The 26,736-nt window shown below is 33.0% G+C and overlaps 1 protein-coding gene across 1 annotated transcript in view; it reads right to left on the reverse strand.

Annotated features, from left to right (window-relative positions):
- GPCPD1 (glycerophosphocholine phosphodiesterase 1) overlaps positions 1-25,477 on the reverse strand; it is a 99,629-nt gene extending 74,152 nt beyond the window's left edge. Inside the window, exons 1-6 of the mRNA XM_044663394.1 lie at positions 25,310-25,477; positions 18,510-18,585; positions 13,582-13,678; positions 9,854-9,938; positions 3,617-3,692; positions 1,449-1,490 (exon numbers count right to left, since the gene is read on the reverse strand). Coding sequence (XP_044519329.1) covers positions 1,449-1,490; positions 3,617-3,692; positions 9,854-9,938; positions 13,582-13,678; positions 18,510-18,558 — 349 coding nt within the window. The 5' untranslated portion in view covers positions 18,559-18,585; positions 25,310-25,477. The remainder of the gene's footprint in view (positions 1-1,448; positions 1,491-3,616; positions 3,693-9,853; positions 9,939-13,581; positions 13,679-18,509; positions 18,586-25,309) is intronic.
- Positions 25,478-26,736: the final 1,259 nt, after the last annotated feature.

Genomic DNA, 26,736 nt, shown 5'->3' on the forward strand with positions numbered 1-26,736 from the left:
GCATTGTTTTGAGTTTTTTATTCTCATGTAAATTGAATCTCTAATGACAAAAGTTTTAAAAACTTAGCGAATTCAGCAAGTTCTTTTGAAAAACATATCAAGTGTTTTAGAACTAAGATTTTTTCACCATAGGCTGAAGTTCAAGAAAGTTTTCTTGTTAAATTTTTTAAAGACTGTTTAAGGTATTATTCCCAAACCAAAATTTAAAATGAAAGCAATTAGACTATTAATTTAAAATAAAAATTATTTCTTTTAAACTTTGTTTCAGAAGTGGAACAAGAGAAGATAAACCAATTGTTCCCAAAAGGTAATCAAAGCTTTGACAATAAAAAACAAAGTGGCAAAGTCATCCACTTAAAATTAGAATGTAAAATTACAACAAAAGTGTAATAATGTCATATGAACTACATTTGGAGAAAACAAAAAACTGTATAATCAATTAAATCTCTGCACCAAAAAATCTTTAAATTATATTTTACATATAATGATTAACTTGCAAATAATTCAAAGGAAATTAGAATATAACACAAACATTTTAAACCATAGACCAAAATTCTGATGTAAAACACTTTCTTTTCAATATGAGAAACTAAATTTTTATTACTTCAAATTATTCAATCCAAATGCTATATATTCCTCCTGTATATACATATAAACAGATACATCTAAAGTAAAATCTCAATTAAACTGAAATCTTCAATCAGATATTATTCTGGATGCTAAAAACAAAAGCAATTTAAAAATCTGAATTTTATATATACTTTTTCTAGGGGATGGACTGAATATGATACTCATTCAATGCAATGTCCTACAACTTCTACATTCACAATATAGTATTATAAGTAATATTCATCATAATGAACCTAAGGCATTATAAAATCTTTATTTTTAAAAAATTAAGTATTTCAGTAGAATACAATTTAAGATAGAAAAAAGATTAAGATATCTGAGCAAAACATGTAACAATGTCTAAGATAAAAGGGCATCTTATGTTTTCCTATCAATTTAAGGGGAAAAGTACATTACCTATTATTCCCCAATAGTATAGGTTTTATCATAACAGATGTTATTGAGCATGTTTACATATGTGCACATAAAAATTCACTTTAACATTTTAAAGGCATAATAATATAAATGTGTAAACATTAGCAATAAATATTACAGGATTACAATGAAATACAATGTACTTAAAGCAAAATGCAGTAACTTACATATTACCTACTGGGTTAACTTCTTGAAACTGAGTTGCACAAATACCAAGATTAGGTAGCTTTTTAAAAAACAAAATTAACAATATAAAATAGACATTTCTATACCATTATTTCCAAAAATAGTCATACTTTTAGAAAATGTGTCATTTAAACCATATACTTATGATGAAATTTAAGATTTTACATAAAACTTAAAGCACATATTAAATCTAAATAAGTCTCATAAGTCTCACTTACTGTGGATTCCAAACTGTCCATCATCGATAGTGCTTTCATTTTCTAAAAGTGAAGGAAAAATAAGTAGAGAAAATATAATTAAAAGTCATTATGGAGAATGAAGAACTATGATAATACCCATCTTATTTCTGAAGAGTTTATCTAATGAATAAGCATATTTATTGATGCCCTCAGGAAAAGATTCTTTTTCTCTTAAAGATTTTAGCCATTCCATATTCCTATGGTGGCATACAAAATTATCAATAAAGAAAAAAAAAAAAAAAAAAACAGAGGCAATGTTTCTTAGAATAACAATGTTCTCTACTTATAATTTTAGAGAATCAGAGTTAAACCCAAAAAGAAACTGGCTCATTGAATCCAACACTCCCTTCTTTAAAAGATAATGAAAATTAGCCTGAATAAAAAGGGTGTTCTTTATAAAACACTGCCTCTTTGTGATTGGTTTTTAAAGGCCAACATGTAAACAAAGTATTTTTTAATTTTCAGGATTTTTCTAGATAAAAATTTGGCACAATTAAAATGCTTATTCTTATTTATGACAAAAATCCTATCTAAAGTAGCCTTTTCCACTGCAATTCTAGCTACTCTCTATATAACCAACTATAGTGTAAAAAAAAAAAAAACTTTAGAAATAGTACAAACTTACCTGTACACTCAAAAGAGCTGTGAGAAAAACTGCATTTAAGAAGAAACTCAAATTTTGTCCTAGAATAGCCCTTTTCCTACCAGAAATAGTAATTAGGTAAGAAAGATTGCAAAAGTCCAACTTCTAGATTAAATAATTTCTTATTACATTGTGATGACACACCATCAACCAAATGTGGTCGTTTTTTTTGGTGGGGGCAGGGGAGGCTTACTCTATTGCAGATTTTTTCCTCTATAAAAATATGTATGCTATTGTTTGGAAAATATAAGTTAAAAATAAAATATAATTTTTCCAGAAAGATTCTCTAGAATATTTTCACATGACTCTCAAATTTAAATGTCTAGTTTACCAGAATTTAAAAGTTAAATTTCTTTAAACATAACTAAAAACGAATTTTAATTTATCATAAGACTATTTTGAAACATGTAATGCATGTCAATACTTAACTCTTACTTAAATGTTTAATATGTGTGTTAATTTTTTCCAGCTTCAATATGGGATTACTAGTTATTTATATATATATATACATATATATATGTATGTATGTGTGTATGTATGTATTTTTCAAGGTGTTTAACATTCAGAAAATAAGAAAATCCAATAGAGAATGGAAGGTGATAGACCTAAAAGAGGAGAAATGTAATCTCTACTACCAAGAAGAAATATTTATTGCTTCCAAACCTGAGTCATTTATTACCTATAAACTCCAATGTCTACAAATTTAAAAGATATTGACTTCCTAGCAATCAGCCAACTAACAGGTAAAGAGAGGTGGATAAATTAAAGTATGTGAAATGAACTTCAATGTCATATACAGTAATTCAATATAAACAAAAAATGTAAATGCTCGTGAGAAATATCTTAAGTTTCAAGAGAATTTAATGACAAAAAGATAACTATCTCAAACCATAACACATTCAAGCAGGATTGCTTTTTTAAAGTATTATAAATTGGTAAAATATATATCTAATGAGTATGGTTTCGGTTTATTCATACAAGCTGAATTCGAATATTTATCAATCAAAAAATAATCATTACTTAAATTTTTATTATTCTTTGGAATATATAACTAAAAAATAAAGTTACTAAGGGTAAGTCTTATGGCTTAGATCATGTTTTTTCTTTAAGTTTCATTTTTTAAAGCCTGAACTAATTAAAGTAATATAATAAAGCCATGGATGCTTAATCTCAAAAACAAGGAAATTAGTTCAGAAAAAAATCTTTTGTGGCTCCAATTGAGAATATTCTAAATATACTTTGATATAAAAATCCACCAAAAAAATATGAGAATATATCCAAGAAAGCATTTTCCCACAGTATTTACTAAAAGGTTGAGGTAAATTAAGAATCATTTATTTTTGAGAGTAAGCCCCATGATGTGCTAAGTGAAATTTGCAAAACTGGCAATGCATTAAGTTCTCAACTTGCTAATAAAAATATTTGTCAAATTTCATTAAGCCACTTTGCAGCATATTAGTAACTTTATGCATATGCCTCAAACAGATGCAGTTAATGCCCATACCTAAAGGGGTTATTGATCGTGGTTGTAGATGAGTCTCCCACTTGTTTACTATGACTTGGCAGGGACCACCGATAGTCTGCAATTTAAAAGTTAAATGTCTGCAATAATTTCTCATATCTTGTTTTCTACCGATACCACTAGATGTTTGTGGGGAAAGTTTTATATTATATATGAAACCAAGAGCTTCATTTTGCTTACTCTATCAATGCTATAAGCTAACAAAACAAAATAAGGTGAAAAAGAAAAAGGAAAAGGAAAGAAATTAACCGACATATTAAATTGCTTTTTAAAATCTGGCTCTTAAATATGGGTCTTGAATATTATCTCAGCACTACATTAAACATAGTAAAACAAGAATATTTTTCCCAGAAAACTAATTTCAGTTAAAAATACATATGTACATGTCAAATGAACATGAAATTTGCATTGCAGTTCTAGATTTTGAAATGCTTTCCCTAACATCTGTATTCTCTATTTCATTAACTTGAAAGGTATTGGGGGGGGGGGGGGGAATCACCAAATTTGTCTCATCTACAAAAATAATTTATACCTATTTAAAAAATAGGATAGGTTGATTTTGACTGTTAAAGAATAACTTCCATTGTTTGGTAATGAGAAACAAAATTTGTAATGGAAATATATGAATCAGTATTTCTTAAGTCTTCTTATGAATATTCTTTAATGCATATTGTAATTTTGGTTAAAGCAAAGGTTCAAATTGGTGAAGTTTAGTAATTTAATAAATCAGTTATAGGCTGTACTAGTAAAAAACAACTCACACACAAACTTTGTTGGTATATAAAATGTTACTGGGTATATGGGATGTTATGAAAATTATCAATAACCAACCAAAAAATCAATAGAAAGTATACTTTAACAAAAAATGAGTTGTCTTCATATTAAAACATATATACTTTATTGGGTGCTTCATAAATTTTTGTAGCAACTTATACATTTTTAAAGGCTCTAAGGAACAAAAAATGAACTTCTCTTTTCCAAAAAAACTAATTCCTCAATCTGCATTGAAGAACTTTGTACAGATAAAAAAAAAAATGATTAAAGAGTCATCACTATATACTCTTACAATTGTACAACTGTATACTATTTAGTGTATATATTTCCTCCAAGAATATCTCAAGAGCAAGAGCCATTGCTTTTTTGTTTCTTCTTCAATACTGTTAATACCCTTAAAGGCTTAAAGTATCTCTTGCTCTTTTGACAGCTTTTTTTTTTTTCAATAAGAATCATAGTACAATATAGCTACTCATTGAATTGTCTAACAAAAATCAGGAGGAATATAACATTACAATTTTCAAATTCCAGCCAAATGATACAAAATCTAAGCAGAGACAATATGGTACAATAGATAGAATACTGCTTTAAACTTAAAATACTTTCTATGATGGCTTTTACTTATTATCAAATATGATACATTTATCCTCTCTGGATCTCAGTTTCTTCATTTGTAAAATAAGGAAATTGGATTAGTTGACTTTTAAATTACAAATCTACAACTGATCCAAGGTCTCATGAAATCTAGATTTTATTTCAATATTGCTAATATGCTAATATTCATTGAGAACAAGAACCATGTTTTATTTATCATTTTATCTGTCTTAACTAGTGCCATGGTACCTTGCTGCTCACAGCAGAAACTTAATGCTTGGTTGCTAAACAGCCAATAAGTTTTCATACCACTTCAAAACTCCTGTTGTATTTATTAAACAATGTAAACTATGTCAAAATAAACAAGTATCACTATCTAAATTTTAAGTGTTCTCTTTTTCACTATTTTATTATTATTCAACAAGAAGTCAAAATGGCAGTGATATAAAAATACATAATGAATCAATTAGATGCATTCTGACTAGTGTAAGAAAATAATTTAAATTGACATGGTGATAAGAAATGCCCAAATTTTGAGGATAAAGGTTTTTTAATGGTGAGATTTTTTTCCCCCATCCAAAACAATGTCAATTTTCATTCTGTTTTTAATTATTAAAACCCTAACCTCCTAGTATTGGTTTGCTAAGCAAATGGGGTTGTGACTTGCCATGGGGCACACAGTTAGGATGTGTTTGAAGCCAGGTCTTTCTGACTGTCACACTCTATCCAGTGAGCCATTTAGCTGCCCCACCAATGCTTTTGAAGAGCCAACACTCAAATCATTAATGCTATTTGAAGTAAATTGTGCTAGAACACTGAAAAGAATGCCTGTGTTATTTGTCTATTTGCCTGTCTAACAAAAGGGTAAAATGGTAGCCAAATACTTAAGTCTCCAAAGAAAAAACTGTCCTTACCAAAATAAGAAAAATTTCATTTCATATAACTATATGAAAACAGTTTTATAAAATTCACAAAGTCTCAATAATCTTACTAGTGTTTTTCTTTCTTGCTAAAATTATTCTCTCTTAATAACTTTAAAAATCAAAATGATCCTCAAAGGCAGAAAATTATACAAAAATAATTTCTCATCTTGTTTTCTACCGATACCACTAGATGTTTGTGGGAAAAGTTTTATATTATATATGAAACCAATAGCTTCATTTTGCTTACTCTATCAATGCTATAAGCTAACAAAACAAAATGAAGGTGAAAAAGTAAAAGGAAAGAAATTAACTGACATATTAAATTGCTTTTTAACATCTGGCTCTTAAATAGGGGTCTTGAATTATTCCTGGCAAGAGTTTAGGTCTCAATTTTGGAATTGTAGACAATGTTACAGTAAGCTTTAAAATTTAGCCAATGAAATACAACCCTTTGCCAGAAACAAGATGGTGGTAATTAGGAGTCTAAAAAGAACTTTTAACTCCAGAAATAAAAAGCAATCTGATCCTTTCACTCTTTGTATATGGATATGGGCCTATTTTTTTGGAAATTTTATGAAAGTTGCTAAAACTTTGCAAAGAAATCCATTTTGGAAAAAATCTAAGTACTCAAATTTGTATAGTAAAAATTCAAACTTTTTAAAAACAAATACTTATTGGTAAAAGGATAGGTATGAAGAATAAACATTCCCCATACGGCATAAACACTTCACCATCAAACTTATGTCGTAATGAAATTTTACTACATAAAATGAGACACTGGACAATAGCCTATTTACATATGAATCCAGAGAAGAACTTACAATCTTTTCCATCTACAAATCTATTTTGGTTCATCTACAAAAAACTATGCTATCAAAATCTAACAACAGTATATGAGCCAACTTTGAAACATGCTAAATTTGGCAGTTCTATATGGCATTTGTACAAGCTCTTGCTATGAAATCTCAGTTTGTAACTCACATTTCAAAAAGTAACAAAAATAAACAGTGGAAATACCATTATAATAGCGCAATGGCACTGAACATTGAGATAGTTTTAATATGCTAAATACAAAGACTTGAATAATCTAAAAGTAAATTTTTTTGGTAAAGAAATTGGGGGGGGGGGGAGAAACCAGCACCAATACCAGTCCAAAACAAAAAAAAAAAAAAAATTTTTTTTTAAACAGTGATTTTCTAATCCACCAGAAGCAAAGTAGAAAAAAGCTGAATTTATTGTTAACTAATCATACAAATTAATTTCAATATTAAAAAAAACAGTTGATTCAAACCAGAGATAGGATCTTAATCATCTTTGAAGTAGGGTTTTTCAAGGATAGAAACTAAATTTCTCCAATAGGTATTATTGGGACTTCATACTTTTTTAAACTATCAAAACTGAATACAAGGTATTTTTTGGAGTCTTCTACTCTTTTATATACAGAAATGCATATCATGATATTTGGATAATTTCTTATTTAAACTACTTTTCTCATAGTTGTTCTGAGGAAAACTCACAAAGTGATTTGAAAATTTTTATGATGGGCCAAATCAACTATGCACAAATCAATTACTAGGAAAACTATTTTTTAACAGGAAAGAATAAGAGCACCTAAAATAGTTGATCATGGAACTCAAAAAAAAAAAACAAAAAAAACTTTAAATGTCTAAATATTAAGAATGATTAAGAAATGGATTAAGAATACATGTCCTCAAATAGAAACAATTTAAAGGGACGTGGTAAGGTATCAGACAATTAAGCACACATTTCTGATGAGTAGTTATTGCTGGTCTGAGGGTTGTTTTTTTTTTAGTATCTAAACTCTACTCTTTATATACTGAATGTGACCCCTCTACCTGTTAACTTTACAATTAATATAAAATGTTATTATTAAATTAGTGTTCAAGCTCATCTCTAGGGACTTTTCATAATTACTTAAAAGTATAAATAGAAAAAAAAAAAACATTCCTTGCCCCTTAAATTCCAAAACAGAAACACAGTATGGCGAAAATGTGAAAACTGTGAAATAAGATTTAAACCCCTTTGTATTTATTTCTTGGGAGAGTATCCTGAAAAATAGTAATCAAAGACTGCCTCTAATATCCTTTTAGTTTTTTCACTTAATTTAGTAAAAAAAAAAAAAAAAAATATATATATATATATATATATATATATATATCTTTGCACAGCACTATCCATCCACAGACAATGCAAAATTTCAGAATGTTTCTAACTGAAAAATCTACCCCCCAAAAAAATAAAATATAAATAAAAATAAAAATCTATCCCATTTAAAAAGTGCCACCAAGTGCAGAAAAAGAGTATAATTTAAATTTGTATGTGGGAAGGTTAAACATTATCCATGTTTTGGGCTATTATGTAGCTATTTACTCTATTCCATGAAAAATATACTTACCACGGCAGTCCCTGCATCACACGGTACATGTGTAAACGATACAGAGTACCTACTTAAAGAAACACACTCACCAACATATACTATAAACTTTTGCAGATATTACAAGGTGGGGAGGGGGAGGTAAGCTTTCGTTGCTGTTTTTACTACAAGCAAATTTATTGTTAATTGTTTGAAAAGGAATTTTGGGCTATTCTTCACATTTTAAAAGAAAATACTATAGATTGGCTTAATTTGAACTGTGCTGACAATAGTCCTACTTTAGAAAGGTCTTTGCCAAAAAATTGCAAAGAGATTTTTTTCTTTGTCAAAAATTTGTTATCTCAAGTAGAAATTGGCTAGTCTTAACTTACAATTTTATAAATTAAAAAAAAAAAAAAAGCACAATGGCTATGAGTAATATGAACTCACAACGATATAGATATTTGATTTGGCATACACATATAATATTTTCCTCAAGCTACATAACTTTCCTGTCCTTATCCCCATTCACAAAGGTAATATTCAGATGTCATTTTAAAATAAAAGTAAGACTACTGTCAAGGTAAGCCAATATTCAGTTCTACCAACCAATATTATCTGAATACTGAATATTTACAATATGTAATACATGCAAAATGCAGCTGAGGAAGATTTGTATTTTCTTATACTGGTGGCTAAAAGAATGATGGTTTGATTTACTTCATTAGTAATAAAAAAATTTTATGAAGGTTAAGATAATTTTTTAAAAAGAAATGTCAGTCCCCCCAGGCTTAGTTTAATTTACTTCCATGTAGTATATTTCTCTTGCCTAAAACTATACATCATGCATGCCCATTTTTAAGAAAATTCATTCATTTCAATGAAATGAAAACTCTTCTTTTTTGAAGAGGAAAACAACTAAACTCTCTAATTCTTTCCACTACAAATAAGAGAAAATTACTGAAATCCTATCTCATTACAAATTAATGTGTACAATGAGCTTTAAACATCTTTTCATGGCCTTTTAAATGGGATCTGGCCTTAATTATCAGTGCTACCCTTGTTTTAAGAAAATTAAAAGGAATCAGTTTAATTAACTGCTACTTTGAATAATTATAATGCAATCCAAGTGCTGTCATTACCATGACAGTTGTTTTGAAAAAAAAAATCTAGATACTCCCAAAATATTATTCAACTAAGAGGAAAAGCATACTTTTAAAGAATAACTATATAATAACTTTTCCAATTTAAAAAAATAATCACATTTGCAAAACTGGGTTTCATTTTAAGCATGGGCACAACTTCATGATCAAGAATAATTTTAATACATATACTTACAATTAACCTCAATTCCATTGAAGACAAACTGTCCACGCACCAAAAGCCACTTAACATTTTAGCACCAAGAAGCAAAATTACTTTTGGCCATAATAAAAAAAAGCATTTCACAAGGTTTCTAGTTCAGTTTAAGGCATTTTCATTTAAATTTTGCAATTTGGGGAAAAAATTTAAAAAACTGTTATAGAACTGAAAATTAGATTAAAAAGTACATACCTTTGGTTCTAAAAAGTATCCGCAAAAGTAACGATAGTGAACTGGTACTCCTTTATTGAGTTCAACAGTTGTTTTCCATAGAACGCTGTGGAGTGGGGGGAAAAAAGAATATTGGGGAAAAAATGTAAAATAAAAAAAACAAAGTTTCTTGTCAAGTTTTAATACTGAATAAAACTTTCTTTGAAAACAAGAATTGTTTTTTAAAAAGCTTTTCAATTTTAGTCAATAATGTTTCAATTTATATAAAAATGGACATCATATAGGTTGTTCTATAACTTTGCTGGCATTATTTTTCTATTTTTATAATTCTATTTTTATATTTTTTTAAGGACATACATCCTTATTTTATCCCTACAAATTTAACTTAACAGTCAACTCAACCCATTCACTTATTCTACAAGTAGATCTTAGAAAAACCAGGTCTTGGGTTTGCTCTGCTTCCAATCAAGAAACATCTAAGTGGTTTATTATGATTATCCCTGAGAAGGTGGTCTCCTACAAATACCTCAAATTACGGGTTTTTTTGTTTGGAGTTATTTTGGAGGCAAGTAGGAGGTGCTCTATGAGTACCTTAAACTAGTTCTTGATAGCTTAGTTCCTAAGTATCCAACTGGCCTACATCTACTTCTATACTTCTTAATCACAGTAGGTGAGCCGAGAGCTCTGGGTGTGGAGCACTAGGACTAGAATCAGGAAGACCTGAATTCAAATCCAGCCTCAGAACCTACTAGCTTCTATGATATCAAGTAAATCACTTTGCTTGCTTGCCTCCATTCAACTGTAAAATGGGAGTAATAATAGCTCCTCCTTCCAGGATTGTTGTGAAGATCAAATGATACATTTTCTAAAAAGAGCAGAGTATAAGGACCTGACACACAGTAGATCAGTGATTCCCAAAGTGGGCATTACTGCCCGCTGGTGAGTGCTACAGCGATCCAGGGGGGCAGTGATGGCCACACTTTTTTGTATTATATTCTATTCTGAGTTCAATAAATAGTTTCATAATTTCCAGGGGGCGCTAAGTAATATTTTTTTCTGGAAAGGGGAAGGTAGGCCAAAAACGTTTGGGATCCACTGCAGTAGATGATATATAAATGTGGATCCTTTTCCCCTACTTTCTCTTGCCACTTGACAATTTGTCTTCCATATTCCTGAATGCCTTGGTTTTAAAAAGCTTTGAGAGAACACAGGGGTAACTTTTCATCCGAAAGGTTTTACTTCACTAGGAGGTTATTTTGTATGATTCCAGAAATTGGTTATCTGTATTAAACTTATTTGGGTATTATATCCTCTTACTAGACTTTTATGTATATACCATTATCCTCTTATTAGACTGAATTCCAGAAGGAGCTTGCCTTCTTCCCCAGAACTAGAATAATTCTCCATATGTTGTAGGCATTTAATGTCTTATGGCATGAGATAGGGTATACAACATATTTTTCAATCCTCTGAAAATCTGATATTAAAGTGATCAGCTATTATTAATAGTAGCAATAAATAATTATGATACAAATTATAAAAATTAAATCAGTGATTAATGACAAGAGTAACAATATTTACTGATGAAAAACAAAAGTAGCAGGTAGTTAGGTAGCAGTGGATAGAGTACGAAGCCTGAAGTCTAGAGGACCTAGTCTCAGACACTAGCTGTGTGACCCAGGGGAAGTCACTTAACCCTGAAGACCCTAAGAAATCAAAAAGTACTAGCTGCCAAGATTAGATAGACTTGAAATATTACAGTTCTTAATAAAAATGTGAAATATTATCAATATTGAAATATCACTAGGATTCAGCTTATAAAGACACTAGTCTAAGAATTTTGTTGACAAAATATAAAGAGACATTACTTTGACTTCACTTTTATATTATTCTATGTTTTACTTACATTTGATAAGAAATCAATTTTTTCATGTCTTATTTAAAATATGCACACACATATACAAAACACTGGTATGGTATTTTCCTTGAGAATCTGGCCTTTCCAGCCTCAAGACCAAACTGAAACCACTATACTAGTTATATTTTTCTATCAAACAATACCAATTTGCATGGCTGCAATAAACAGATTAGAAGACACTATTCAAAGAAATAATAAGCCCCTTAAGAGCTTAACCTAACCACTCAATCACCAACAGAATCGTCATGCTTTCTTAACACTATAAAGCATTACTACTCTTCTACTACACTCCTTATTTCATGTCCTAATGATCCTTTTTACAAATGCTTAATTCTAGAATCTTTTATTTACATTATTCTGTACATATTTTATCTTAACTATGTACATGTTGTTTTTCTCCAAAAGAATGTAAGCTCCTTGTATGTAAGAAATTGTACTTTTGTCTTTATATGCCCAGCTCATGGTAGGTAGGCTCTTAATATTTGCTGAATAATATTTTTTGTGGATCTATCTTACACCTAATTCTAGTTCTCTAAAATAATGAGAGGCATGAATCACACAATGTGCACCTTCTGCATGAATGAATAAAGTACTTATTAAATGATTACCATATTATAAGCAAAGCATTGCTTTTAGTGCTAGGAATACAAATTAAGGAAGGCAGTCTCTGGTCTCAAGGAGTTTACATCCTAATGAGGGAGACACACATAAAGAAAGTTCAGCTGAAATTCAAATGGAAAAAATATCGTGATTCTTCAGGCACAACAGCAAAGATAATGTTAATGTCTCTTTTTAACTGTCATTGACGACATTACACAGGTGAAGAATGAATGAGAGGGGGGCAACTAGGTGGCTCAGTAGTCTGAGAGCAAGGCCTAAAAATGGGAGGATCCTGGGTTCAAAAGTGGCCTCAGACAGTTCCCAGATATGTGGCCCTGGCCAAGTCACTTAACCCCTTACTGCCTATCTCTTACCACTTTTCTGTCTTGGAACTAATACACAGTATTGATACCAAGATTTTTGAAAAATGAATGGAAGACAGATGTGCAAAATAAAGATTAGATAGAAGATATTGCACTATTAGAGCATATGTAAAAACAGGGTCTTTATTCAATCTAATTCTGAAAAATCAGGCTACAAAATTAAGCTCTCTTTAAATTTTAAAGAATGAAACTTTATTTATGGAGTATAATCAAACATAACTACTAAAAATGGTATTTGTAATCCTAAACTCATATCTCAAAATCCAAATCTTGAGTTTCTTTTAGTTATTGTATTCTAGAACTAAAGGAAATACTTCATACTTCAATGATGTATTTGGCATGATCATTCCTTTCATTGATGTAAAAGTTACCTACCTACTCTAATAACTTGACAAAAAAAATCTTCCAGAATTTCTATGACCAAAAAAATTCATCGCTCTGCAGCTAGAAATGAGCATTTTCTTTTAATTCGAAGACATTTTATTTTTCCAATCACATATAATAACAATTTTCAACATACATTTTCTGAAATCTTAAGATTCAAATTGTCTCCCTCCCTCCCCTCTCCCTCTGAGAGAATAAGCAATTTGAACTGGATTATACATGTATTATCACAACAATAAGCTTTTATTTAAGACTGGATTCTTGATAATAGGAATACAGCCCATCCATGGAAGCATATCATAAAAGCATGCACCTGCCTTTGAAATCTCCAAGAAAAAAGGTTATAAAAATTGAGAAGCTGATTGCCTGTGTGATTGTTCAGAAAATATTTTACAAAATATACTTCGAGCAGTTTAAAAATCTGAATGAAAAGTTCTGTAGTATATTAATATTCTCATACTTACCTATTATTTGGCTTCTCTTCAGGGTGAAGAACCACACCAAATTGAGGATTCCAGTTTCCCAAAGTGTCACAATCTCCACATATTGCAAAAATTTCCCCTAGAAGAAAGTATTATAAATAACTAGTTAATTTAAATTACAGGTGTGACCTCAATTTTTAGTTTATGAAAGTAAAAAAGAGTAGTCTATTGCAGTTAGGTTAACATAATCCTCTTTTCACAGTTTATCCTCACTTTGAAGTTAGAAAGACAATCAACAATCTGATCTTAAATATCTATTCTTCTAAGCATTTAATAGTAAAATCTAATGAAAAAGGACAGTGCAATAAACTCTTAGGTTTCTAGGTACAAATCTGGCCTCAGACACTTCCTAGCTGTGTGACAATGCTAGGCAAGTCAATTAACCCAAACTGCCTAGACCTAACTACTCTTCTGCATTAGAATCAATACTTAAAATCATTTCTAAGACAGGAAGTAGGATTTTTTTGAAGTAATTAATTTCAATGATGTACATGTGATTATTTCTCCAAATTAAATAGCCACCAGGTCCTCAAATTTTAAAACAAGCCCTATTCTTATAGTAGGAAAATCAGATTTGACTTAATATTATTTCAACTTAAAGTACCATTTCCAGTAATATAAACTGATATAGAAGTGAAGACTTCCTATACTACAATTACTAAGACTGGGGTCTTTTTTTCCCCATATTATCATCACAGAATTTTTTTTTTTAAAAAGATTGTCAATAAGAAGCAAAGAAAAACAGGAAAAGTGGCCATTTCCCTCTAAGCTATATAATAAGACTCTAATACTCCTAAATGATCTTAGGTGTCTTGACAACGTTCAACAACATAACTGAAGGAAAGAAATAGTTATGGAATAATGAAAAGATTGGAATTTTAAAAGACTTTTGAGATTACCTAATCCAATTCTCTCTTTTCTCTTTATAGAAAACATTATGATTTATAGAAAAACAGAGTGCAATCACTCAACACATTTACATACTATATGGCTGGCACTGTGCTAGGTTCAGGAAGATACTCAAATGGATCTGTGATCTCATCAATTTGGGAGTTCCCTCAAACAATGCAGGTCATAATCCATCCACATGCCACTCCTTCCTGAAAGGTCAGGGAAGAGATTCCACCCAAAGTATTGAAGCCTTTCTTAACCTCTCAAGAGAATGAAACAGTGGTGTATATTCTTGCTATCCACCTAATGTCCTTTGATCCTTGCCATGTAACCTGCTCATTTTCTCTGGCAAAAATTTCCTTAATGACACTCTTTTCTCTTCTTCTTTGGAGTTCCTCATAGGTTATGCTTTGCCAAGTGCTCAAACCCAACACACATCATTTCATTACCCACCATGTAAGGCTCATCTTTGGCTCTTCAGAGCAGGTATCTTTGTAGGTCTTGCTGTCATACAACCATATTGAGGGAATTTGTTCTGAAAACATGGTCCTTATTTTTATAGATAATTTGGGGTCAGGAAAAGTGTTTTGTAATTTGCTGAAAGCAATCTAGCCCATTCTCGTCCTCTTTTTTCAATTTTTATCAGTCTATTTTTTGTCCAATCCAAATACACAAACTATAGGATAAACTCTAAATAGATAGCCATTCAAATACATGTTAAAATCTGGGCAAAGGATATTCTTCATCAGTTTTGTCTTTATTATGTGGCTAGATAGGTTGAATCCCTTTGCATAGTTACAAATATCTTCCTGGAAGCCCTGAAATGTTCTGGAATTAATGCAATCAACACAACACAAATCATCATAAATAGAAACCTGGAGAACTTCATCCACAGGGATCTCTCTCCCTGACCTAGACTCTGCATTGGATCACCTACAATCACAATTGCCATACTTTTGGCAAACATGCATAATCCTGTTTTATACCTTTCCTGATGTTATTTATCAAGTGGTTCCTATAAGAGGGGAAAACAAGATAATTAAGGTATGGTTGCCAGAAATCGACTAACTCGATTTCAAAATAAAATAGACCCAAGTCAGGATGACTTTATGGTGATTTATTTACAATTAGGAAGGTTGAAGGTAGGGAAATAGAGAGAAACTCTGGCCCGGACCAGGTAAGAATTTAGAGGCCCCAGCAGAGGGGCACAGAGGTTAATTAAACAAGGCTTCTAACCACAAGGCCTTTTACAATTAGAGAGGCAAGAGAGGCCTCCCTGAGGGTAGAGCCTCCAGAAACGCCAAGGGAAGAGAGAGAGAGTCAACCTAACTTACCCACAGGACAATTCATAGGGAAGCAGTCAGAGGGGTCCCACCAGAGATCCTTCTATACCAAGTTCAAAACGCCCACTGCCTCCACAGGAAGTTACCATCATATTTAAGAGATAGCAGCTTTCGTCACTTCCTGCATCCACCTCCAATTTCAAATGGACAAATGACAGCCTCAACACTGTTTTGGACTGCCCATCCCTTGTTTTTGATTTGTTACTTACCATCACATGTGGGTAACAGACCTTCCCCTTCCCACTTAATTCTAAGTTGGGTGGGGTGACATTATTTCTGATGGCTAGAGTCTAACAATAAATGAGGATGAGCTAATTCCATTTACGCATTCCTAAACATAATTATTGCTGTTGCTATATTTTCCAAGGAATCCTGAATGATACAACTGATGGGAAACACTTTTATAACAAAGTACCTTAAAGTTAGCACTTTTTTCTAACATTGTTTTTGCCTTTCTTTTTTCTGACAAGTGTTTTTTTTCTTCCTCTCCAAAGCTCCAGGCACATAGTAAGCATGTAATACTTGACCTCCCCTCTTTCTACTAAACTTAAATGCTGGTCTCTCAATATCATTTTAAAGGTATAGATCTTTTCTGAATATATTTGATCCAATCTGCCTGCTTTTCTAATTTTTGTTCTCTTCAGCAAAAAATGTCTATACCTTGTATAATCACCTCAAGGATTATGTGATGCTTCCATGAACCTTGATGAAAAAAAACAGGCTGTTAAAATGGCTTCACTTAGTTGGATATCTTGCCAAGCATTCTTTAGACTGATTTTATTCCCCTCATTACTTCTTTGTTTTGGGATAGTGCTGCTTCATAAATCATCCATTATCTTTTTCAGAAGATTATCCAGAAACTATGCCCAAAGGGCTTTAAAAGACTGCCTGCCCTTTGGTCCAGCCATACCACTGCTGAGTTTATACGCCAAAGAGACAATAAGGAAAAAGACTTTTACAAAAATATTTATAGCCACGCTCTTTGTGGTGGCAAAAAAATTGGAAAATAAGGGGATGCCCTTCAATTGGGGAATGGCTAAACAAATTATAGTATCTGTTGGTGATGGAATACTATTGTGCTATAAGGAATAATGAACTAGATGAATTCCATGTGAACTGGAACAACCTCCAGGAATTGATGCAGCATGAAAGGAGAACCAAGAGAACCTTATACACAGAGACAGATACACTGTGGCATAATCAAATGTAATGAATGGATTTCTCTACTGGCAGTAATGCCATGATCCAAGATATTTCTGAGGGACTTATGAGAAAGAACACTATCCACATCCAGAGAAAGAACTATGGGAGTAGAAACAGAAGAAAAACAACTGCTTAATCACATGGGTCAATAATGGGGATATGATTGGGAATGTAGACTTTAAACAATCACCCTAGTGCAAATATCAATAATATGGAAATAGGTCCTGATCAATCACACATGTAAAACCCAGTGGCATTGTGTGTTGGCTACAGGAGAGGCTGGGAAGAGGGGAGAGAAAAAACATGAATCATATAACCATGTAGGAATTTTCTTAATCAATTAAATAAAATTAAAAAAAAAAAAAAGATTATCATCCAGAGACTGCATTAACCCACTATTGCTTTTGATAGTCATCTCTCTTTGGCAAGAAAATCAAATGTATGCTACCTAAGGTATTTTCTGGCCTCTTGGTCTCCTGGTTGTAGCAATTAGATTGGTTTAATTTATTAATAAAATTAAAATTAGTGTTAATTTTTGTTGTTCATTTCCCTTTTTAAATTTTCAATACCTTTCTTTTTTTTTTTTTTAAACCCTTACCTTCCATCTTAGAATCAATACTGTATATTGGTTCCAAAGCAGAAGAGCGGTAAGAGTTAGGCAATGGGGAATTAAGTGACTTGCTCAGGATCACAGAGCTAGGAAGTTGTCTCAATCCAAATTTGAACTCAGGACCTCCCATCTCAAGGCCTGGCTCTCAATCCACTGAGCCTCCCAGCTGCCTCAATAGCTTTCTTAAATAAGTTAGGGTTAAATCTTAGTTTTGTACCTTCTTTTTCTTATAACTATTCTTTCTTGTTTATTACCAATGCAGATATTCACTACGAGTTGAAGATATAACTATGCAAAGACAGATAACTCAGAGATGTGTATTTTCCTATTAAATCAATTCCAGTCTTTATTATCTTATTGGTGCTAGTTATTAAGTCCAGTGCCTATAAATTTTTTTAAGTGTTCATGATAAATTAGGCATAAGAGCTTCTAATCAATCTATAATGCTTATCCTCAGGAATATGTGTATTCACATCCATATCCCCAGTGGATAGAGAAAAGGGCCTGGAGTCAGTCAGTAAGACTTGAGTTCAAAACCTTTAGTACAATACCTGCCACATAGCAAGCACTATATCAATGTTAGTATCACTATTTCTACTACTACTTCTACTAATGATATTTGCAAAAAGCAGTTGACACAGGGCCTAAAACATTATAGATTCTACATAAATACTTATTTTCCCTTCCCTCTTTTGGTGATAGAAAATGTTTTCAAAGAATAAAGTACAAAAAAAAATTTGCAAAATACTTGAAATATATATCACCCTCAATTTCCTTCTTTTTTAGTAATTCTATAGTTTAAAATACTTCAGAATGAAGATGCTAATGCTTGTAAAAATTGAACAAATAAAACTTCTCAATACCTGGAAATAGAGTTCCTCTTAATTCAAAGGTAACTTGAGAAAGTGTCATCTTGGCAGATTTATTTAGGATGTTGAACTAGAAAAAAACATAAAATACAAGAAAATGTTAGGTATAGTTAAATTAGCTATAGATAGATCATTTATAATCAGCTTTAAAAATTCATTAGAGAGATGAACTGTTATTGAACAATTTTTTGCTCAAGTAGTTAATTTCAAAGACTATAATATCCTGAACTATTTAGAAGCAGGAATTTTTAAAAATACTAAATAGAAATCTCAAGTTTTACACTATTAAAATTCCTAGCTTTCCTTTATGGATATGTTTATAAATAATACTGAAAGTGTGATGATTCTGTCACATATATTCTCCTTTGTTAAACAGTTTTTCTGACATCTCCACTACTTTATCTTTCTGAAACAACTTTGAACCACAGAGGGAAGCAATTTTACTATAAAGAACTAAAGAAGAAAAGATGTTTCTGATCTAGTAAAAGGGCAAGAGATGAAAAAATATTTATTTACATAATGCTCTAAGTTTAACAAATCAAACTTGGTATCAATGGTGGCATTCAATTTTTAAGACATAATACAGTTAGTACTCAACAACTTCTATCTCCCAGGTCACTTTTTCCAATTTCCTCTTTACAAATTGTGCTATCAATATTATTCAATTCTCACTGAGCTATAAAGAGGGAATCATTTTTCTATTCTTTCTTTCCTAGCTACCTACATCTATTTACATTACCAAATCTTTACAATACTTCTATGCAATTTTTCTATTATCTACATCTTCCCTTCCATTTCTACAGTTACCATTCTCATACCTATCTCTTAGAACTTTGTCTAGAGCACTATGATCTCACCACTCTGTCCCCTAGTATTCTTTCTACCATTTTATGCACAATTAATATAAAAATATTAATAAAACTCAGCTTTTTAATATAACTCTTGTACTGGGAAAAGTATCCTCTAAGGTATTTTATTTTGGTTTTTTTCTGCTTACTATTGAGATCCCAAAACCTGAGAAGATCTTTATACCAGACAACTAGGAAAATGAATATCAAATTCTCTCTCACAGACACACACACAAACTCCCATGCACGGGTACACACAGGCACAGGTGTACCCTTTCTCTCTAAACCATACAATTGCCAAATGAATGCCTAAATGCTGACAGTCTGGTTCTGAGATGCTCTCTTGATAAATTCAATCTAATTGTATCACTAAATAATTATGGAGAATTCTCAAAATTAATACCAATCTCTGCCTTCAACTATTCTCAACTATTGCAATTAAAATTATTTTGAAAGACTGATTTGGGATAAGAATATCAATTTACTGATTAGTAAATTTAGTAAAATTTAGTAAAATTAGTAAATTTACTAGCATAACCAATAAAGTGATAGGTCATTCAAATGACTAAAGACCCCAAATGCCCCACAGGCAGATCAATAAAGAGTTTCATTGTTCATCTCCCCCTCCCTTGAATATCCCAAGATATCTTGAAAAGGAAAATAGCTAATTAAAAGGTATACATCACATTATCTTTCCCTCCTCAATGCCCCATGTGATGGGGATCCAATAGGCAAGAAAAGAATCCTTTTCTAGTAATTAAATTCTGCAGAAGAGAAATTTGGGATTTTTAAGGACAAAGAAAATACAAAATGCAGGAGATTGGACAGTGCCTGTGATTCAAAAGTCTGGTGCATCAATTCTCTTTTGATATATAGGACTTGGGACCTCTCTAATCCAGGGTCCTGATGTAGGAATTCATAAAGAGAATGAAAAACAAATTCTCACACAACATGTTGGTTTCTGCTCTTATCTTCTAGCCACTACATAAGGGGTCTCTCCATCATGAGTCTTTTGGTCAGGATATGGCCTAAAACCTGGAGATACAGAATCTATTAACATTTCTCTACTGATACCTTGACATTCCCCTCAACTGCAGAACTTTGACATTCCATTTCTTGGAAGTGGTAAGAAAACTGAGGACAGGACAATATAGCAGCCAACTACAACTTCCACAGATGTATGTTACTTTGGGGGGTAATCCACTATAGTTGGAAATCCACTATATTTATCTGATCTACCAATTTTTAAAAATTTTTAACTCTACTTTTGCAGGTAATTTACTAATTTACTAACTTTTCTTAATGCAACTCTACTCCAACTATATTAAAACACGAAAGGGTTTTTAGTTGTACTAGATCAAGGCCTTTTCTGACTTGGATTTTGACTATGAAGCCTAATTCAAAATACTGTTACAAAAGAAGCCAAATAAAGTGAAAAAGTTATCCAAAACAGACATTTTTTAAAAGATCACATGCCTCAAGTTTAGAATATACTAGATGATTTAAATTTAAGTAAGGTCTCTCATTGCTCTAAATCAGTGGTTCCCAAATTTTTTTGGCCTACCACCCCCTTTCCAGAAAAAATATTATTTAGCGCCCCCTGGAAATTATGAACCTATTTATTGAACTCAGAATAGAATGTAATACAAAAAAAAGTGCAGCCATCACCACCCTGCTAAGATCGCTGCAGCACCCACCAGGGGGCAGTAGCGCCCACTTTGGGAATCACTGCTCTAAATCAATCATGCTCTAGAAACTTCTAGAGAAAAAAAATTTAAAGATAAAAAAATGAATTCTACTAATTCAATCTGCAAATAATTTCAAATAAAAGAGAAATTTCAACCTAATACTTAAAACATGAGTATATCTCATATTCCTCCACCTAAGATATCTCACCTATTCCTCTTTATTAGTTATAAAGAACTTAACAGAATATTTTGTATTAATTCCACTAGAAAAATCACTTTGACTAATCTATAAGTGTGATGATCTTCTCCATCAATATATCCAGATTACATTCTAATGCCCTGATTTATTTTCTTTTTGGACCATTATTCTCAATTTCCCAAGTATTGATATTGCTATATATTACTTTCCTACAAACAGCACGTGCAGTTTGGGGGTTTGGTTTTTGTTTTAAAATCCTTAGCTTCCATCTTGGAATCAATAAGTATCAGTTCCAGGGCAAAACAGTAAGGGTCAGGCAATGAGGGTGAAGTGACTTGCCCAGAGTCACACAGCTAAGAATTATCTGAAGCCAGGTTTGAACCTAGGACCTCCCTTCTCCAGGCCTGACTTTCTATCCACTCAGACACCCAACTATCCCTACTACATGCAGTGTTGCAACAAGTTCTCATTAAATAGTAACTACATCTAACTGTATATTAATAAAACTATAGGCAAAATTTGTGTATATAAATGATGAATATCTATAAAAAACATATACACTGAACAAGAATATTCTCAAGTTAGCTTGGCAACATCATAAATGCCATGGGAATGTAGACAAATTCCTTAACATCTCTAAAAGTCTAAATAACACTTGGCACTAATACACTGGACTGTTATAAACAGTTTTTTTTTGTTTTGTTTTGTTTTTTTGCTTTGCAAAACTTAAAGTTTTATAGGCCCATGGGCTACTATTACCCTACTTGCAGAATTTCATTTCAATTCCAGTCTTAATCAAAAAAAAGAACTAATTATTTGGAGGAAAAACTAGATAATAAAGAGTTCATTCCAAAATGAAATAAAAGATGCTATTAATATATTTTATTTCTAAGAGTAAACACTATGTACTGAATGCACATAAGTTTTTTGAACAGTCAGAAATAACAAGATGACCTTTTGAGATTTTGAGACTCTCTGGATCTATGTTCCTGAGATCCTCTGCATGAAAACTGGTCTCTTAAGCAAGATCTACATTTCTTTCCCCTTCTCACTCTTAGTAGTTGTTGATATAGCTAACACTAGCTAGTATCAGCTAAAATAATAGCTACAAAGGAGGCCAAGTTGTATTTTTAGTGGCAGCACCTCCAGCAGTCACCTTATGTGCCAGTGTCAAGTCTATAGGACTAACTAAAGAGGACTTATAGGTCCTATTTAGTAAAAGATCTCAAATTGTCAGTCCACCTAGAGACAACTAACTCTAAAGAAATGAGTCAAACTAACCAAAACCAAAAATATAAATTAAGTAATTTACAATAAGTACGTTTACTCAAGTCCTTTAAGTCCTCATTATGGCATGGAGATAATCCTAGGTTTTCAAAAGCTATTCCTAAAGGGCAAAATTTCTAAGACACTGTACCAAAGGAAAGGTTTAGAGTGTGTACCCAGTTACTGATGTATGTCCATAGTTAAAAATTCAGAGATCTATTTCACAGAGATCACAGAGATCTATGTGGCTAAAACTGTTTTTAAAGTATGAAGGGGCTGTAGAGTAATTCCTCCCTTCTCTGACAGGAATGAAACCATGAATCTTTTGAAGTATTTATGTACAATAAGAACTGTGAAAGTTTATATCAGAACTGCACACAATAGTGCAAACTCATCCCAGTAAAAAGTCTACTAGGAAAAAAAAAATTTTAAAAAAACCAGAAGATTGTTGGAGACTTAGTTCCTTAATCAAAATGATTTGAGGAACTCACTTATCTAAAATAATATTTGGATAATTGCAATAACCTCCTGAGCTTACATTTCTATAAGGTTATGCATATAACAAGTGCTTTCTCCATAGCTAATCTTTGAGATAATATTTTATAAATTAAGAAATTATGGTTCACAAAAGTAAAATGATTTTTTTTCTATTAGTCAAAGTACCAGTGAATATTAGAGCTATGACTTAAATCAAAGTATTCTGCCTCAAAAATAGTCTTTCCAGTATATTTTACTGCTTCTTTAAACAGTAATTATAGGGGCAGCAAGAGGTGGTTCAGTGGGCAGAATGCCAGGAATGGACTTCAAGATAACCTGGGTTCAAATCTGGCTATGTTGCCCTGGGCAAATCACTTAACCCTAACTGGAGTGTCATTGTTGCTCTTCTGCTTGAAAGCAATACTTAGTATCAATTTTAAGACAGAAGGTAAGGGTTTTAAAAAATAAACAAATATTAATTATAAATTCTATTTGGCTTTCTACTGTAGATTCCAAGAACAAAGTTTTAGTTTGTATCTCATCCCAAAACTCCCTACCTATATTTCTAAACATATAGCCACTCTCCAGTACTGCACTGTACTCATAACCATGGATACAAGCCAAAATTCTGGTGCAGTATTTAACTGCATAGTTTTCTCACCCAAAATGACCTCTACTACTAGTACAAAAAATTTCTGGCATTTTATAAAGCCTCCCTGTTTTTCCCTTCAAGAAAACATCACAATTGTAGGGGAGACAGGATGCTGGAAAGTCTAACTACATATACTGCAAGAAAAAAGTCCTTAAAAGATTAGACATGTTTGGTGTCCTCATTTTTACTTTAACTTTTATATTAACTGAATTTCCCAAGATCTACATTAAAAGTTCACCTTAGGCAAAGGGTATTCTCTTCATGTATCCCACCAATTAATGTTTTTTAAATAGAAAAAAATTAAGTGAAAGGGAAACACCTTATACTTTATTCAACTCACCAGAGCTTGCCACGTTATTTTTTAAAATTCAAATAAATTGGCAGCAAAATATATGACAAAATTTTAATTGTCATTACCTTGTGAAATTGGTTATTCTCTTAAGTTTTCACCAGGTAAATTTTTCTGGCTTCAGAATCGTTCAAAAATTTCTACAATCCATCCTCTACAACTGGAGAAAGTGCTATCCCACGATAAATTTTCCTAAAATGCCTATACAAAGCATATGAAAGAAGACTTGAGAATGGAGAGAAATGTCAGAAAGACTTCTATTCAAACTCCACCTTACTCTGGGTGTATAACCTGGGCCAGTCACTTTTTATTTAATCTACATTAGAAAACATAACAGAAAGGTAACAAAATAATCCAACTGAATAGTGTTTGACATTTTACAACACTCTAGAAGCAAAACTTTTAATCTGGAAAGAATACTACCTCAAATTATTCGAAAGACTTGAGCCCAGAATATGTTTTCTAATATCTACATTGAAGAATCATACAATGCGAAATTGTACTATATAACCAATTCCTTTCGCTAAGGTAAAATGAATTTTTAAAAGAAACTTTCCAGATTAACATGACTAAAAAAAAGTTGAGGGTTTAATGTGAACATTTAACCTTCCAAGAGAATGTAAATTCCTTGGGGGGTGAGAATATTTGAGTTTGTCGCCATCCTGGCCCTTGATCCTGTGTACACATTGTAGGAACTTGATGTCCGTTGAACTGACTCAAACTAAAACTTAAGATACAGGGCTTTACTGATAAATTATATTTTTGTTAAAAAGGACAAACATTACCATAAATAGTAAAGGCGAAGAGGCTTGCTCATTTACGAATATGGGAAACAACTTTAGAAGCTCATGAATAAAAAGCTTTTTGATAGGATCTGTTTCATTCTTTGTACATACACTCCCCAAAGCCTAGCACTTAGTGAACGCTTAAAATTGCTTGTTGACAGATTGATTATCTGGCAACTCGGGCGTTATTTAGAAAGCCCAGGATAAAGCAGTGCTGTGGAGCAGTACCCACGGGAGACCGTGATTAAGCAGATTCATCTACCAGTTCTCCGTTTAGGAAGAAAAGTCAAAACAAAAGTTGAATCTATTAATTCTCCTCAGACCGGGTGCCAAACCCTTGCCTCCCAGATTTCCCAGACCTAGAACTCCTTGAGGAGCCGGCAGTCCGGTCTCACAGGCTGGCAACCCGCAGAGTCCCATACGACTCCTACTCACCCCAACTCCTGGTACCACCACCCCACCCGGAGAGAACATTCTTCCTTTCACCCAGCCTCCGTGAGGGACCCACCCCTCTGCCGCAGTACCACTACCTTAGAACAGCAGGGGGGAAAAGGGTCCCAGGTCTTCAGCAGGCTCGTCGTCACGCGTCCTCCTTCCCTCTCCCATGACCAAGGAAATGAGGTGAGGACGCGACCCCCGGAAGCCCATCCGAGACAGTCCTCAACTGACACCTTTCCCCAACGCTTCACCTGCCCACCTGCGGCTAGCCGCGCGGGTACCCCCTCCCCCCCTGCCCATCACCATCCCCGCCTCCGCGCGCTCACCTGTCAGGGAGGGGGGAGGGGGAAAGAGGAAGGGGCGCCAGCCAGGAAGAAGAGAGAGCAGGAATAGAGGAAGGGAGGGGACCTCGCAACAACGGATTCCGAGCGTCGCCCGGCACAGCCTCCGCTGCCTCTGCTCCCTTTGCCGCAGTAAGAGTGTCAGGTTCCAAGCTCCCTACGTAACCAAAGAACCGAGGAGGAGAAAATCCGCTTGGCGCAGTTAACTCCAGTCCTTACACCGTCCAGTCACAGCCGCAGCCGCGAGAGCGCTTCTCGAGGGTGCCCCCGGGCAGCCTAGAGAAGGAGGAAACGGCTAGTCTGAAACCGGTTTCAGCTGCTTCTGAACAAACAGCCGAAACCTCCCGAAGGGTGGGGGGACGGGCGGAGAAGGGATAGTGGCGTCACAAGGCAGCGTCGCGCCAGGACCAATCAGCGCCTGGGACACAGCCCCAAAATGAAGGCCGCGGTTCTTGGAAAGACCTTTATATATCGCTTCCAAGGGAGGCCAGCGGGTGGCGGGATGGTAGGCAGAAGTTCCCCATGCTCTTCTCCACAGAGCTGCAGGTCCCTTTGTTTCTTGGATGCCCTGGAAGTGGGTGGGTTGGGGTCAGGGAAGGGAGCCCGCCCTGACCCCCGCGAGCTGGCGGGAAGTGGCGGGTCTGGCGACGAACCCCGCTGCGGCGTATGCGTCGAAACAGGCAGATGAAAGGGGATTTTTTATTTTTTATTTTTAAATCTCAAATTATTTTAAAACATGGGAAAAATGTCTTCTTGCACCATTACCAACACGCCACGGAGAATTACTGCAGGGCTCCTGTATCTAAAGGAAATGTTGGTCATTAGTCCTATTTAACCTTTTTTTTCATTGAATCTATGCCAGAAAAAAAAAAAAAAACTTGTGAAAAGGGGAAGCTACAACAAAGAAAATTGTTTGCAAACGTTTTCTATACCAGGGCTTGAATGAAATGGTTCATTTCCCAGCATAATTATAAAGCATAAAGTTATATTTTATTTTTGTTATTAATATGGCTGAAAGCACATTGAGGGATTAACTATAAGGGTTGGAAATGTTGGGACTGGTTTAAGGCTTCTCCATAAAGACTTATTCGTAATAGAAAATCCTCTTTTCTGATGGGTTATTTAAGAATATAACTTTGCCAACCATCAAATGTGATTGACTCTGCTTCTAAAAGCAA

Source organism: Gracilinanus agilis, chromosome 2 (assembly GCF_016433145.1).
Source record: "Gracilinanus agilis isolate LMUSP501 chromosome 2, AgileGrace, whole genome shotgun sequence".
Lineage (NCBI taxonomy): Eukaryota > Metazoa > Chordata > Mammalia > Didelphimorphia > Didelphidae > Gracilinanus > Gracilinanus agilis.